The 13,812-nt window shown below is 27.9% G+C and overlaps 1 protein-coding gene and 1 long non-coding RNA gene across 8 annotated transcripts in view; both read left to right on the top strand.

Moving 5' to 3' along the window:
* The first annotated feature begins 18 nt into the window (after positions 1 to 18).
* On the top strand, positions 19 to 864 carry LOC141533000 (uncharacterized). Of its 2 annotated transcripts, XR_012480163.1 has the most exons (4): positions 19 to 112; positions 169 to 217; positions 309 to 438; positions 521 to 864. It is a non-coding gene; the product is annotated as an uncharacterized LOC141533000 (long non-coding RNA). The 2 variants fall into 2 exon arrangements; XR_012480162.1 differs by having other exon boundaries at positions 169 to 438.
* Positions 865 to 9,328: 8,464 nt separating this feature from the next.
* Sip3 (septin interacting protein 3) overlaps positions 9,329 to 13,812 on the top strand; it is a 173,314-nt gene continuing 168,830 nt past the window's right edge. For 3 of the 6 annotated variants that reach the window (XM_074251627.1, XM_074251629.1, XM_074251626.1), the window contains exons 1-2: positions 10,143 to 10,264; positions 12,135 to 12,207. In XM_074251627.1, coding sequence (XP_074107728.1) covers positions 10,155 to 10,264; positions 12,135 to 12,207 — 183 coding nt within the window. In that variant the 5' untranslated portion in view covers positions 10,143 to 10,154. Of the gene's footprint in view, positions 9,643 to 10,139; positions 10,265 to 12,134; positions 12,208 to 13,812 lie in introns of those variants that run through there. The other 3 variants (XM_074251624.1, XM_074251628.1, XM_074251630.1) reach the window with 3 other exon arrangements.

The following is a 13,812-nucleotide window of genomic DNA, read 5'->3' as shown; positions in this document are numbered from 1 at the left end:
AAGTATACTCAACGAATTAAAAACACTGCTTACTGGATTAATATCAGTTTCAGTGATAAAATCCGTTTCGAAAATTTTTTTCAGATTTTTAGTGAAAATATCTGTCAATATGGTAGTCTGGTGAAGATATCTGAAATAACACAAAATTTTTTAATTCAATTTTTTCAGTTCCGTCATTAAGCTTTCATGAAGAAACTTGATCATGCTTCGTTTAATTGTAATTAACACATTTTGATTGGCAATCACACCGCATTTTCTCAATTTAGTCGGCCATACGTTTTATTTTTTAATCAACTCAATTTTCGCAGTGATTCCACGACAGAGTCAATGTATGCAGGCGTATTCACTTGTAAGCAAATTGCATAACCGAACAGGAGAGGGCGTTTTATTGAAATCATAAACGATGGGCGGACAATTTAAAAATTTCAAATAAAATACGTATGCCATGTTGATTTTACCTAACTTTTGTTAAACGTATCATAAAATAATATTTCATTAATTACATTTATGCATTTTATAGGTTGACTTACTTATAAACGTTGAAACATTAAAAGGATGTTCATGTATCCTGAAAAAATTTGGGGTACTCGATGACGCGCGCCAAGTACGATAAAAAAATTTTTTCTTAATTTTTAAATTTTCAACAAATTTTTTTCAATTTTTTCAACATTATGACGGTTTCTTGGTATTTTTTTGTATTTAACTTTTTTTTGTATAGAATGAAAATTATTGTAACGAGTCTTATTTTTTTTGCAAAGTGCAGATGTTATTGAGATGAGTTTTATGAACGTGGACTTGGCGCAATTTTTTACAGTGAAACTGTTTTTGTTCGGATTCCTTATTAATAAATACTTCTTTTTTTAATTGTCAATCGATTAAAATGGGTACTTATTAAAACCTTCAACCAGGGTTGAGAGCGCTTATCAGCGTTTCACCCTGGTTCCTTTACCTCGAGCGCTGCCAGCGTTCGGGTATCCTATCCAAAAATATCCTAACTATTACCCCCAGGGTAAGAGCGCTTATTAGCTGTTCTCACCCTGGTGAAATTGCCCAGAGCGCTAGCCAGCGTTCAGGCACTCTACCCATTATCTACCTGTAGGCAGGTTAAACAAAAGTAAAATATTAAAATATATTTTATTTATAAATTAAAAATGAGAATTATTAAATTATGTATATTTAAAAAGTACTTCGCGGATAAATCAGTGACATGACCCACCTGGAGTCTATCGACTTCCTAACGAGGTCAAAATCTGGACATTTAAATAAATTATTTAAATTTAAAAATTAATTACACCCAAAATTTGGGAACGTAACAGTGGTTCTGTGACCAGGATGTCATGGTGAATTCGCGAAGTGACTATTAAAAATTGACAAAAGTGACTTTCAATATAAATTTATTAAATTTTTCAAATTTCATTTTAATTAAAAAGTGTTGCTACGGACCATTATTCTGCAAAAATTAAACTGTTTCGCGTAATATCGTGATTCAGTGATGTCATCGATGTTTGTGAAGTTAAGTTTAACTTAATATAATAAAAACAGTGATGATACAATTTAAAAATATTTTAATTCTAAACTTCTAATAAATTACTGTGAATTATTAAATCAAAATAATTCAAACAAAGAGTTGCTACGGAATATTTTATTATTTCATATAATTAAATTGTGATTTTCATGCTGCAGTTGATAAATTACTTCAATGAAGTTTTTGGAGTTAATTTAAACAGTAATGAAAATTTAACAATTATCAGTATGTTGCTACGGACTATTGATTTTACATAAATCAAGTTTTTTGTTTGATGTATGATACAGTGATGTTAATCAAATGTTTTTTCTTGTGGAGTGATCATCATTATTATGCACCAAATCTACGTGCAGATCGCCTCAAAAAAACTGGGAACTCACTGGACACAAATTAAAGTAAGATTATTCTAATTATATTTTCACGGAAGTAATTTTCTTAACGTCTTAACGTCTTAATTTTCTTAAAAAAAAAAAAAAAAAAAAAAAAAAATTTTTAATCACGATTTTTCGTGTAATTTCGCGATTTTATGTGACATGAGAGTTTTAATTTTAATGTATAATTACTCAAAAATATTATAAAAATTATGTCATATTTCATGACAAATAATATTAAAATTATTGCTACGGATAATTATCACGTGGATTGTAAATCTTTAGTATGATATTATTTTGTCTGAATTGTAAATTATTAAATATTAATTATTAATATTTTTAATAGTTTAAATCGTTTCAAAATAATTTTGAATTAGATTTTCTTAAATTAATCTTAACAGTAAATTCTTATAGAAATTATACTGTGATATAAAAATTTTAAATTTATTGAGTAATAAGTAAATAATTTGAATTAATTAATTTTCTGTTTTGATTCGTCGAATTATTATTTAACACGGAGAAAAATATTCTTCATAAATTGTTCATTGCACGTAAATCAGCGATGAAATTCTCTCACATTATAAAATTGATACTTAAATTTCAAGTTTCTAATTCAGTTTTTTTAAATTAATTTATAACGAATTATTTGCTTAAATAATTTCTAAACGTATAATCGATATCCTAGAATAGTCATTGTTATTAATAATGATCAGGAAACATGTTTGAATTCATTGTTGATAGGAAAAACCTGTCTCAGTAGAATAATTCTTATGTAGCTAATCGGTAGAGGTATGATATCCTAGAATAGCTATTAATACTTATAATAGTCAGGATACAAGCCTCAAATTCATTGTAGATCGATAAAAATATCTATCTCAATAAGATTAAAATTTTGAGACCCTAGAATAGTCATTATTATTGTTAATGATCAGGATCCATGTCTCATTTACATTGTAGGTGGCAAAAAGTGCCTATCTCAATAGATTAAATTTTCTAATCCTAGAGTAATCATTATTATTATTAATGATCAGGATAAATGACTTGAATTCATTGTAGATCTATCACAGTAGATTAATCGAGTCAATAAAAGTTTATATTAAATTAAAAAAAAAAAATTTATAATTCAATTACGCCAGTAAAATTATAAAATTTTACTGTTCCGAATGTTTATTCTATAACTAATTAGTTGTGATTTTATACTTTTCAAAATTTTCTAATTATCTTTAACGTAATTGTTAATTTAAATTTGTTTTCATCAAAATGATTTCGAAATTTTATAAAAGAAAAGGTAATTGAAAATTCAATGTTTAATTTAATAATGAAATTATTCTAACGTCAAGTTTAGAATCTCATAATATTTTCGAGTTAAGTACTTTCTGATAAAATAATCTATCAGAAATGAAATTTTGGGTTCAAAGTTCCCAATTTGAAATTTGGCGTTCATATTAACTAAAAATAATTAAAGTTTTTCAAATTTGTTCTCAATCTAATAAAAATTGAGTTATGTAATTTTAAATTGAAATATGATAAACAATAACAATTGTCAAGATTTCTTTAATAAATCTTAAAAATGTTTCACATTACTGGCTTAATCTGGTTGTTTTATAATTTAATCTTTGCGATTTTATTTTGTTTGCAATTGATTTTCTCAGGTGAGTAACAAAGTTACTCATCCTGGAGAACCTAAATATTAAATTCTTGAGGAAGACTTTTGCCATTTTTCGAGATGGTTGTGACATCGACCTCAAATTTTTGGGCTACAACATCGAGTACGGTAGGTCCGGGCCACCATCTGCATAGATCCTCCCCTTCGAGGACAGCAGTAATTGGAAAATTATGTAATATTTTCACGGTTGAAATGGAAAGTCGTATTGCATCCATTTCATCGGCTACTCGTATGTCTCTGATTGTTGTACGTCTCTTATAATTTGAGGAAGATTCCAGCTATCGAGAAAAATGGTTAGAAGATCAACTTCAGTAACAAGCTGCAGTGCCCGTATTTGAGGTAGGATTGGACCACCATCTGCATAGATCCTCCCCTTCGAGGACAGCAATAATGGTAAAATTAATCACCTCCTTGGGTGATAATTTTCAAGGGCGAAGTGGAAAGTCGTTATGCATTCATTTCATCAGCTACCCAAATCGGTTTTTGCAAAATGTGTATGTTCATTTTTATTATTCTATTGCGGTAACGATAAATTGTTTACCGACGAAATAACACCAAATTCAGCCAGTAGAACATTACTAATTAAAATCATTTAATTTTTATAATTTGAAAATTTTATAAACGACTTAAGTCGGGAGGGCGCCAAATGTCAAATCAAAATTGTTTAATTTTAAGAGGCATTCTTAAGGACCTCTCATTTTTGTATTAATTATAAAAAATTTTATGTTAGCGTTACATCTCAGGTTTAGGATAAGTAATATGTTGATTTAAAATTTACTATTTCTTTTGGTTTGTATCGAATTATTTTTTTGGAGTCGTACCGCTTTGTGTAGCGCTGCGACTCACTTAAGTCGGAAGGTGTTACGTTCTCGTAAATTTTAAATTTATTTAAAGTTTTATAAATCTATTTTAAAAATCATTAAATAATTATTTAAATCATTTAATTATTATCCGAGGTATTTCGTAACGAAAATACCTCGAGATAACAGATTTATAGAACGTCAACGCAGTCTAGTAGACTAAACAGTCTACGTTGTGGGTTTTGGACTGCGTTGATGTTCTCATAGGGTAACCTGAGATGCAACGTTGCTTAAATTCATTATAAAACTCATTGTAATTATTATTGTATGATACATTCTGTCTCCAGACTTCCTCTGGAACAGTCAGTCCGAGGACTTAGCAGAGGAGGAATCTCTGCTGGTCCGAGGCTGAACCTGCCAATTCCTTATTAATAAATACTTCTTTTTTAATTGTCAATCGATTAAAATGGGTACTTATTAAAACCTTCAACCAGGGTTGAGAGCGCTTATCAGCGTTTCACCCTGGTTCCTTTACCTCGAACGCTTGCCAGCGTTCGGGTATCCTATCCAAAAATATCCTAACTATTACCCCCAGGGTAAGAGCGCTTATTAGCTGTTCTCACCCTGGTGAAATTGCCCAGAGCGCTAGCCAGCGTTCAGGCACTCTACCCATTATCTACCTGTAGGCAGGTAAAACATAAGTAAAATATTAAAATATATTTTATTTATAAATTAAAAATGAGAATTATTAAATTATGTATATTTAAAAAGTTCTTCGCCGATAAATCAGTGACATGACCCACCTGGAGTCTATCGACTTCCTAACGAGGTCAAAATCTGGACATTTAAATAAATTATTTAAATTTAAAAATTAATTACACCCAAAATTTGGGAACGTAAGAATGCCTTAAAGCGTTTTTTGATCCGTCGATCCGTTAAAGAATTACGAGAGATTTAGAAACGGCTAATTTTACAAGTTTCTGCAGTAAGAATTGGCTAAATTCACGTAGCCGAAGATTTTTGTTTTTCGCTATTTTATAAATGGCTGAATTTTGATTTGATGAAATTTCCATTTCGCTATATAACTATATAGAATTATTTCCATCGAAAAAAAAACCGTCACGTCCGGGAACCGAACCTGGGACCTGACGCTTGAGAGACCATTACTTTACCCGTTTACCTATAAAACTTACTTGAATAACAGAGTTTTTAACAACTACAAGTAATGCAAATCGTATTCATGATCAATGCGTAATAAACAAAATTTTTTATTTTGTTTTTAAATTATTAATTATCAATATACACTAATAGAAAGATTCATTGACTATTAATAAATTAATTTATTCGAAGACAATTATTTAATTGGTTAAATTTTAATAAATCCTCTAAATTAATATACATGAAAGTCTTGAAGTTAATAACTTAAAAATTATTCAAGGTGTACAAATGCTTAAATATAAAATAGGAGAAACTAATCAAAATGGACAAGCTCGAGAGTTACAAATTTATTTGTAGTTGGGAAATCCAATTAATTATGAAGCCCACGAAAATGATCGCTTTTTGATTATAACCGAAGGTTTTCTTGATGAGAACTTGAATATTTATGCTCGAGCAAATATTAAAAACGAATACATGTAATGACATATAGTTATATATGAATTGTAAGTAATTATATATAGTTCCCGATGAAAAAAGTTTTTGTCTAATTATATATGATTATATATGTTCATATATATGATCATATATGAAGTTATATATAATCATGCATGATTATATATGAGGTCATATATAATTATATATGACCCCATACATAATTAGATCCGATCATACCTGACTGTTATAAGCCCATATATATTTAGATCTGATCAGATCTGATTATATATAAGTCTATATATAATTAGATATGATCATATCTGGCTGTTCCCTTGTGGAAATAATTCTCTGAAAAAACTCTTGAAAAGTCTTTATAACTCTGAATAAGACTTTTCGAAAGTCTTCACATCCCTAACTAAGTAAAGGAAAGACTTAATAAGTCTTCAAAACTCTGCAATACTCTTCAAAAGTCAAATTTTCCCTGCAATTTCGGAATTTCTCAAAGAGTTATTAAGACTTGATAAGACTTGTTCAGTTTTACAGGAAAAGAAGAAAATATTTCTTTTCAAAAAAATTACGTATCAGAATTAAATAAAACTATAAAAAAGAATTAATGCATATTTTAAAAAAATTTTTTTTAAATAATATTTTCATCACGAAAATACTTTGATGGGCATCGAATCACTTATAGTTGAGCAAGTCAAAACATCAACAGCAAATGAAGTGCACTTGATAGTGGAAACAGATACTACTCAAAGAGTAAATCCAATCGGTATTTAATTTGGACTATCAAATATTAAAGTCAACTTTCTAGGTAGGAAAGAATTTTCTATCCACACGCTATCTGCTGGAATTAATTGATACCTAACATATTTTAGTTTACGAATTTACAGTTAGAATCTTTGAGTGTTCTTAGTTTCTAATAGGTGGCATGTGGTTAGAAAATTCTTTCCTACCTAGAAAGTTGACTTTAATATTTGATAGTCCAAATTAAATACCGATTGGATTTACTCTTTGAGTAATATCTGTTTCCAACAGCAAGTGCACTTCATTTGCTGTTGATGTTTTGACTTGCTCAACTATGAGTGATTCGATGCCCATCAAAGTATTTTCGTGATGAAAATATTATTTAAAAAAAATTTTTTTAAAACATGCATTAATTCTTTTTTATAGTTTTATTTAATTCTGATACGTAATTTTTTTGAAAAGAAATATTTTCTTCTTTTCCTGTAAAACTGAACAAGTCTTATCAAGTCTTAATAACTCTTTGAGAAATTCCGAAATTGCAGGGAAAATTTGACTTTTGAAGAGTATTGCAGAGTTTTGAAGACTTATTAAGTCTTTCCTTCACTTAGTTAGGGATGTGAAGAATTTCGAAAAGTCTTATTCAGAGTTATAAAGACTTGTCAAGAGTTTTTTCAGAGAATTATTTCCACAAGGGTAGACTTATATATAATCATATTTAGACCTATATAAGTCAGATCTAATCATATATAGACTTATATAAAACATACATATAATACATTAGTCCATATATGATTATATATATTTTATATAAAAATTTATATATAATAATATATAATTATATATATTTAATATATAATCATATATAAATTTATATGGTTTGCCTAACCATAAATATATATGGTTAGGCAAATTCATTTTTTCCCGGGAAATCATTTTTAAGTCGCTTATGTTAATAGGAAAACGAATCAAAGTAATTGTCTGAAAAAAAAAATTTTTTTTACAGGATTTATTTAACTTTTTAATTTGTCACCGACGTAAATTGTTAATAACAATGTGGGGATTAACAATTATTTAGTTCTACCGATACGAATCCATTCTGTGGTCATTGAAAAACAGCTTAGTGAAGTAAAAAAAATTTGAGATTCATAGTTTAACAATTATCTCACTTGCAATGGTGATGTACAAGCTATAAGAAATTGTTAGTTAACTAATGCATACATTAATGAAAAATGGCGATAAAATATTTTTGATGGCAGATTATTATTTATTTGTCTATTCTGTAAGTGCCTGAATTTTTTCAATTTTTAATTTTAATATTTTATATGTTTAAATAATATTTTTTGTTAAAAGGTACCAAGGGGGCGTGGCTTCGGGATAGCCGAGCGCCCGTTTTCGGGCGTATTTTCAGCCCTCTGTAAAAATTACAAATATTTATCCTGAAATTCCGGGAGTCGAGACTTTTTTTAGGAAATTTCCTCCTCTTTTCGGAACTTTTTTCAAATTTTGGATATCTTAAAAAGTTTTTGAGATATAAGCAAAAAACTAAACCCCCTTTTTTTTTTTAGTTAATTGTTTATAACTTTTGTAATTTTTGCGAGCGCATCTTCAAATTTTTTAAAAACTTTCTAGATGTGATAACGAATCGAATGACACCTCAATCATATTTTTCCGAGCCTTCGAAAAAATTTTGACCTAAAAGGCACTTGTTGACTAGACTAGTAGGTCTGATCCAATGTACATTCCACTTTTTTTTTGTGTGCCGGTGTTATTTATATATATAAACGAAAATGTACAATCATTCAATAATATTATTTTCTAAAATCTTATTTAATTATCAGTTTATTATAAATTAAATACAGAATATTAATTGTTGATTATTTTAACTTAATTTGTTGAACTCCAATATATTATATAACATGAAATTTAATAATAAATGTTATTTAACAATCTGATTTTTATTTAGTTACATATGAGTTCTACTATTTTTTATTACTTTAGAACAAGGGTCTATTGAATTTCACACGTGTCTTTTACGACTTTTCCTGATAGAGTTTCAAGTTTCATGTGGCGAGAAATAGTTCTGGGATTACTCAAGTACTTTTTATGGGTTCTGAGAACTCGGTTACAATGTCTTTTTGTACCGAAATATAAATTTTTATTTTATTTTTTTTATAAATAAAACAGAGTTAACTAAAATATATTTATTACAACTAGTAAGAGTAAAAGCCTTAAATAAATGATTTAAATATTTATTTCGAATTTAAATCTAATTAATTTTAATCATATAATACTTAGTATTTGAATATTTAATTCGAGTTCGCGCTCTAGTAATAGATAGTGCTCTAATGACAGGTAGCGTCACCTGCTGGATGCATAGGTTCATCACACCAGATGGAAGCATAACATCAGAATGTATCTAGTGACACCTGTAAGTAAATAGTACTACTTCCCACGGTCGCATACAATTCTTCCATTTCTCCACATGCAACTAATGACTCAGGAACCAATCAGCTTAAACCATAGAATATAAAATTACAAAGTGAAATGAATTGCTTTCGCACCAATAGTAATAACAATAATGATAATAATAAATGTAACAACTGACAATATTCAACCATACAGCTGTTTACACGTAGCGGTAAAGATAAGTGTTAACCACAAATTTCAGTTCTATTGTTTGTTTCTCAAAACAATTTTGAATATCAAATAATAAGTAAAATAAATTATAAATATAAACTACTACGTTGAAAGTAAACTTTATAGTCTCAAAGATCATAAAATATCAGTTTGAAACGTTAGTAAAATTCAACCATGAGGACAGCTGTAATTTTAATAATAAGCATTTTTCTTACGAGTATTGTCATCGGTAATGCATATTACCAGAAAAAACAGTTTTATCCTTCAGTTGTTTACATAACAAAATCTAATCCTAGTATGGCTGTAAGTGTTTTAACCTTTCTTATCGAAATCTATTATTTTTTTTTATAATGGTGTATAATTCATTTTTATATAAATGATGATACAAAAATCGGCAGACATCTGAAACTTTCCTAGATTTATTTTATACATACAACTAAATCAATTAGTGTTAAAAATTTATTATGAAAAAAAGTCATCCAGTTTTTTACGAGTTTCACAAGTGGAATTTTCACTTACACTTTTTGCATCACAATTTATTTGTCGAAAACATCCTAAAGACTATCAAGTATTTGTTAATTGTAGTAATTATTTCTCTCTTTACTCTATATACATATGCATATTCACGTATTCATGAATAATTTTTAGTAAAAATGTCATTCAGTTATTTAGTGATTGAAGCTTCTATTTACAGTAACAGTTGAACTGAGAGATATTAGAATTGACCAGATTGATTTGCCGAATTCTTGTTTTTTTTTTTTTTTTCTTATTTCCAAGTCTTGATGACAAAATTCTAATTGTAGACAAATAAAAATATGTGTGTAGGTGCACATATTTCAATATTGAATTTATTCAAAGAACGACGTTCGTCGCACATATTTGTAAACATCACGAATAACAATATTCTTTCAATAAAATTTTATGGGTAAGCGTAAAACAATTTTGTAACAAATGAAGTTAAAATGAACAGAAATTAATTGCGTAACATCTCTCGGGGAAAAATGATTTTGCATAATCATCTATAGTTATACATGAGTTTATACAATCGTGGACATGAATTTAAATATGTTTTAGAATTTGCTAGAAAATAGCCGTTTGTCAACCGGAACGTTATTAAACTACAAATTTTTGAAACTAAAAATGATGCCGTTTATAAAATGAGTCGATCATTAAAAAAGATAATAATAAAAATGATGCAGAATAAGCGAATTTAAAAAATTGTCATTAATAGAATAATATATTTTTAAATACGGTAAAGTATAAAAAAAGTCATTGTAAAATGGAAATAAAAAAAAACAAACAAATGCACATCTTGACATTAGAATAAAAATAATTTTGACGTAAAGTAATTACGTAATCTTGGCATTTGCTAAAGTTAGTGCATCGTGAATTTCGCCAGTTCAAAATTTAGCCACGCAAATTCAGCCAATAGTAAATGTACCTGAAGTTCTGAACGTTTTTTTATGAACGAAAATAAAAAAAAAAAAATTTTTTTGCTTTTGAGACTGAAAATGATTTTTCAGTTTCAAAATTAGTCAAAGAGTCCGGAAAATAGTATATTGGATTCTCAAAATACCAAAACTACCCCTCCAGCCACCCCTAAGACTTAGACATCTCAAAAAAAATTAAAAAAAAAATAGTTCAAAGAGTCGTTTGAAGCTGCAATTTCTTTAGAATACTCTTTTTACACCCCCACAAAATATAAAAAATAATCAAGCCGATAACTCCCCTGGAACTACCCCTTTAGCCACTCCAAAGACTTAAAAATTAGAAAAAAAAATAAGAAAAAAATAGTTCAAAGGGTTGTTTAAAGCTGTAATTTTTTTAAAATACTCATTTTACACCCCCACAGACTATAAAAAATCATCAAGCCAATAACTTTCCCGGAACTACCCTTCAAGCCACCACAAAGACTTAAAAATTTGAAAAAAAAATTCAAAAAAAATAGTTCAAAGGGTCGTTTGAAGCTGCGATTAGTCTGTGGGGGTGTAGAAGGAGTTTTTACAAAAAATCGCAGCTTTAAAGTCTTAGGGGTGGCTGGAGGGGTAGTTTTGGTATTTTGAGAATCCAATATACTATTTTCCGGGCTCTTTGACTTATTTTGAAACTGAAAAATCATTTTCAGTCTCAAAAGCAAAAAATTTTTTTTTTCCATTTTCGTTTATAAAAAAACGTTCAGAACTCCAGGTCCATGAAATTCGAACTGAAAAAATAGAAAATGAGTTTTAATAAACTTAAATTGAGAATAGTGTTAAAAATTTCAATAAATATAAATTAATAATAGTGTAAAGAGAAAAAATGTATTTTATTTTACAAAAAGCGTGGGGTGCTTTTTAAGATATCATAAAAATGATAATCACTCTACTCATGTCTGTCAATAGAATATTTATATCGATTGACCCATGCACCCTACGCTTTTTTTAAAAATAAAATACATTTTTTTTTATTTACACTATTATTAATTTATATTTATGGAAATTTTTTGAACTATTCTTAATTCAAATTTATTAAAACTCATTTTCAATTTTTTTAGTTCGAATTTCTGTAAATAGCGTGTTTTTTCCTTTTTTTAAACTATTATATGCTTTGTTGAATTAAAAATTCTCATTGGTGTTCGGAAATTTGATAATATTAGATAAATTCGCTAAAGATAATGGTTGGAAATTAAAATTTCTGCCCTATTGACTATATATGAAAAAGATATAAATTAACAAAAATCTTATTTTGCAAATTGAAAAATGGAACATTTTCATCAAATTTGTGTATTGTTATCGGTCCTCGATAAATCTACAAAGTTTCAACAAAATCTGGCCGTTGAAAGTGGATCAAAATCGTGCCCAAAGGAGTCGGTTACAAACAAACATACAGGTGAAGCTAATAAAAAGTGTGTAAAAATTGTTACTCAGGCCCTACAGCGATATATAGTTCCATTTACTAAATGAATAATTCTATCAAAATTTTATCTTTTAATTCTGATTCTACCTATATTATTTTCTTAACTTTGAAATAATGATAAATTCTAAAGCAACGGAGCACCTCTAAGATTTCGTAGAGTCATTTTAGCGATTTTATGTATACATTTTATGTATACATCGATAATTTTATAAATATACATATAGATATTATTATATATACACTTACAGAAGGATTTGTTTACATTTAATAAGCTTTATTAATTGTTAACAAATAATTTTTTAACATCACAGAATTTAACAAATATTTATTTTACATAAAAAGCAAAAATAGCCGTTTTCTCCTGACACTGTTCATAAACCTATAGTGGAAATACATGATAATAATTCAATTCACTAAATAAATGACGTTTTCAATATTTAAAAATATAAAAGATAATTATGAGCTGTGATAGAATTTGGTATTTTACAATAAACGTTATCATAATGTAATATAATTGATGAAAATGATTTTTGTTTATGAATAATCTTCATATCATATGACATTGCAAGCAAAACAAATTCAATTACCGAAATATTTACTAATTGTAAATAAATATTTGTTAACTATTAATAAATACTGATAAGCTTTTAATAGATATACTTTCCTCCCAAAAAAAATATTTATTGGATCTTAAAACATATTTATTAAAATTTAAAAAATTAAATAATTGTCTTCAAATAAATTAATTTATTGATAGTCAATCAATCTTTCTATCAGTGTATATTGATAATTAATCATTTATAAATTTAATAAAAAATGTTGTTCATTACGCATCGATCATCTGTATGATTTGCATTACTTGTAGTTACAAACTCGACTTTTCAAGTAAGTCTCATACGTTAACAGGTGAAGAATTAGTCTTTCAAGCGTCAGGTCCCAGGTTCAGTTCCCGCGCATAGCGGTTTTTTTTTTTTTTTATGGAAATAAATCTACACAATTGTATCCAATTCTATATAATCATATACAATTCTATAGGGCCATTATTCTTACATAATTAAGTATAATCATTTTTACCCAGGTAGAAAGATTTATTAACTATCAATAAATTAATTTATTTGAAGACAATTATTTAATTTATGAAATTTTAATTAATATATTTTAACATTCAATGAATATTTGTTTAGGAGGAAAGTATATATAAATGATTTTTTACATTGTACAACAGTATCAGAACTGCTTTATTACAATATATCACTTTTACTGCGTTCAAACTTTTTCCTGCATTCAATTTTTGTAACTTCCCGCTAAAAAAATCAAAGATTTTCGAAAAATCAGGAAGTTATTGTTTTTACCCCGTTTTGCAAAAATCGAGTTTTCAACAGATCTCGACGTTTTGGGGCCTTAGAAATCCCTTCCCGCGATGGTGTGTGTGTGTGTGTGTGTGTGTGTGTGTGTGTGTGTGTGTGTGTGTGTGTGTGTTTCCAAAGAGGTACGTGTTGAAAATGTAATTAATTTAGAATCAAGGCGCCATGCGCAGTAGATTACTTAAGCGACTGCACACTATACATAAGAATATAT

Source organism: Cotesia typhae, unplaced genomic scaffold (assembly GCF_013202065.1).
Source record: "Cotesia typhae breed Kobodo isofemale line unplaced genomic scaffold, CoteBio_Ctyphae contig_77, whole genome shotgun sequence".
Taxonomy (NCBI): domain Eukaryota; kingdom Metazoa; phylum Arthropoda; class Insecta; order Hymenoptera; family Braconidae; genus Cotesia; species Cotesia typhae.
The sequence above is the reverse complement of the archived record's forward strand: the minus strand, read 5'-3'. Positions and strand labels throughout refer to the sequence as shown.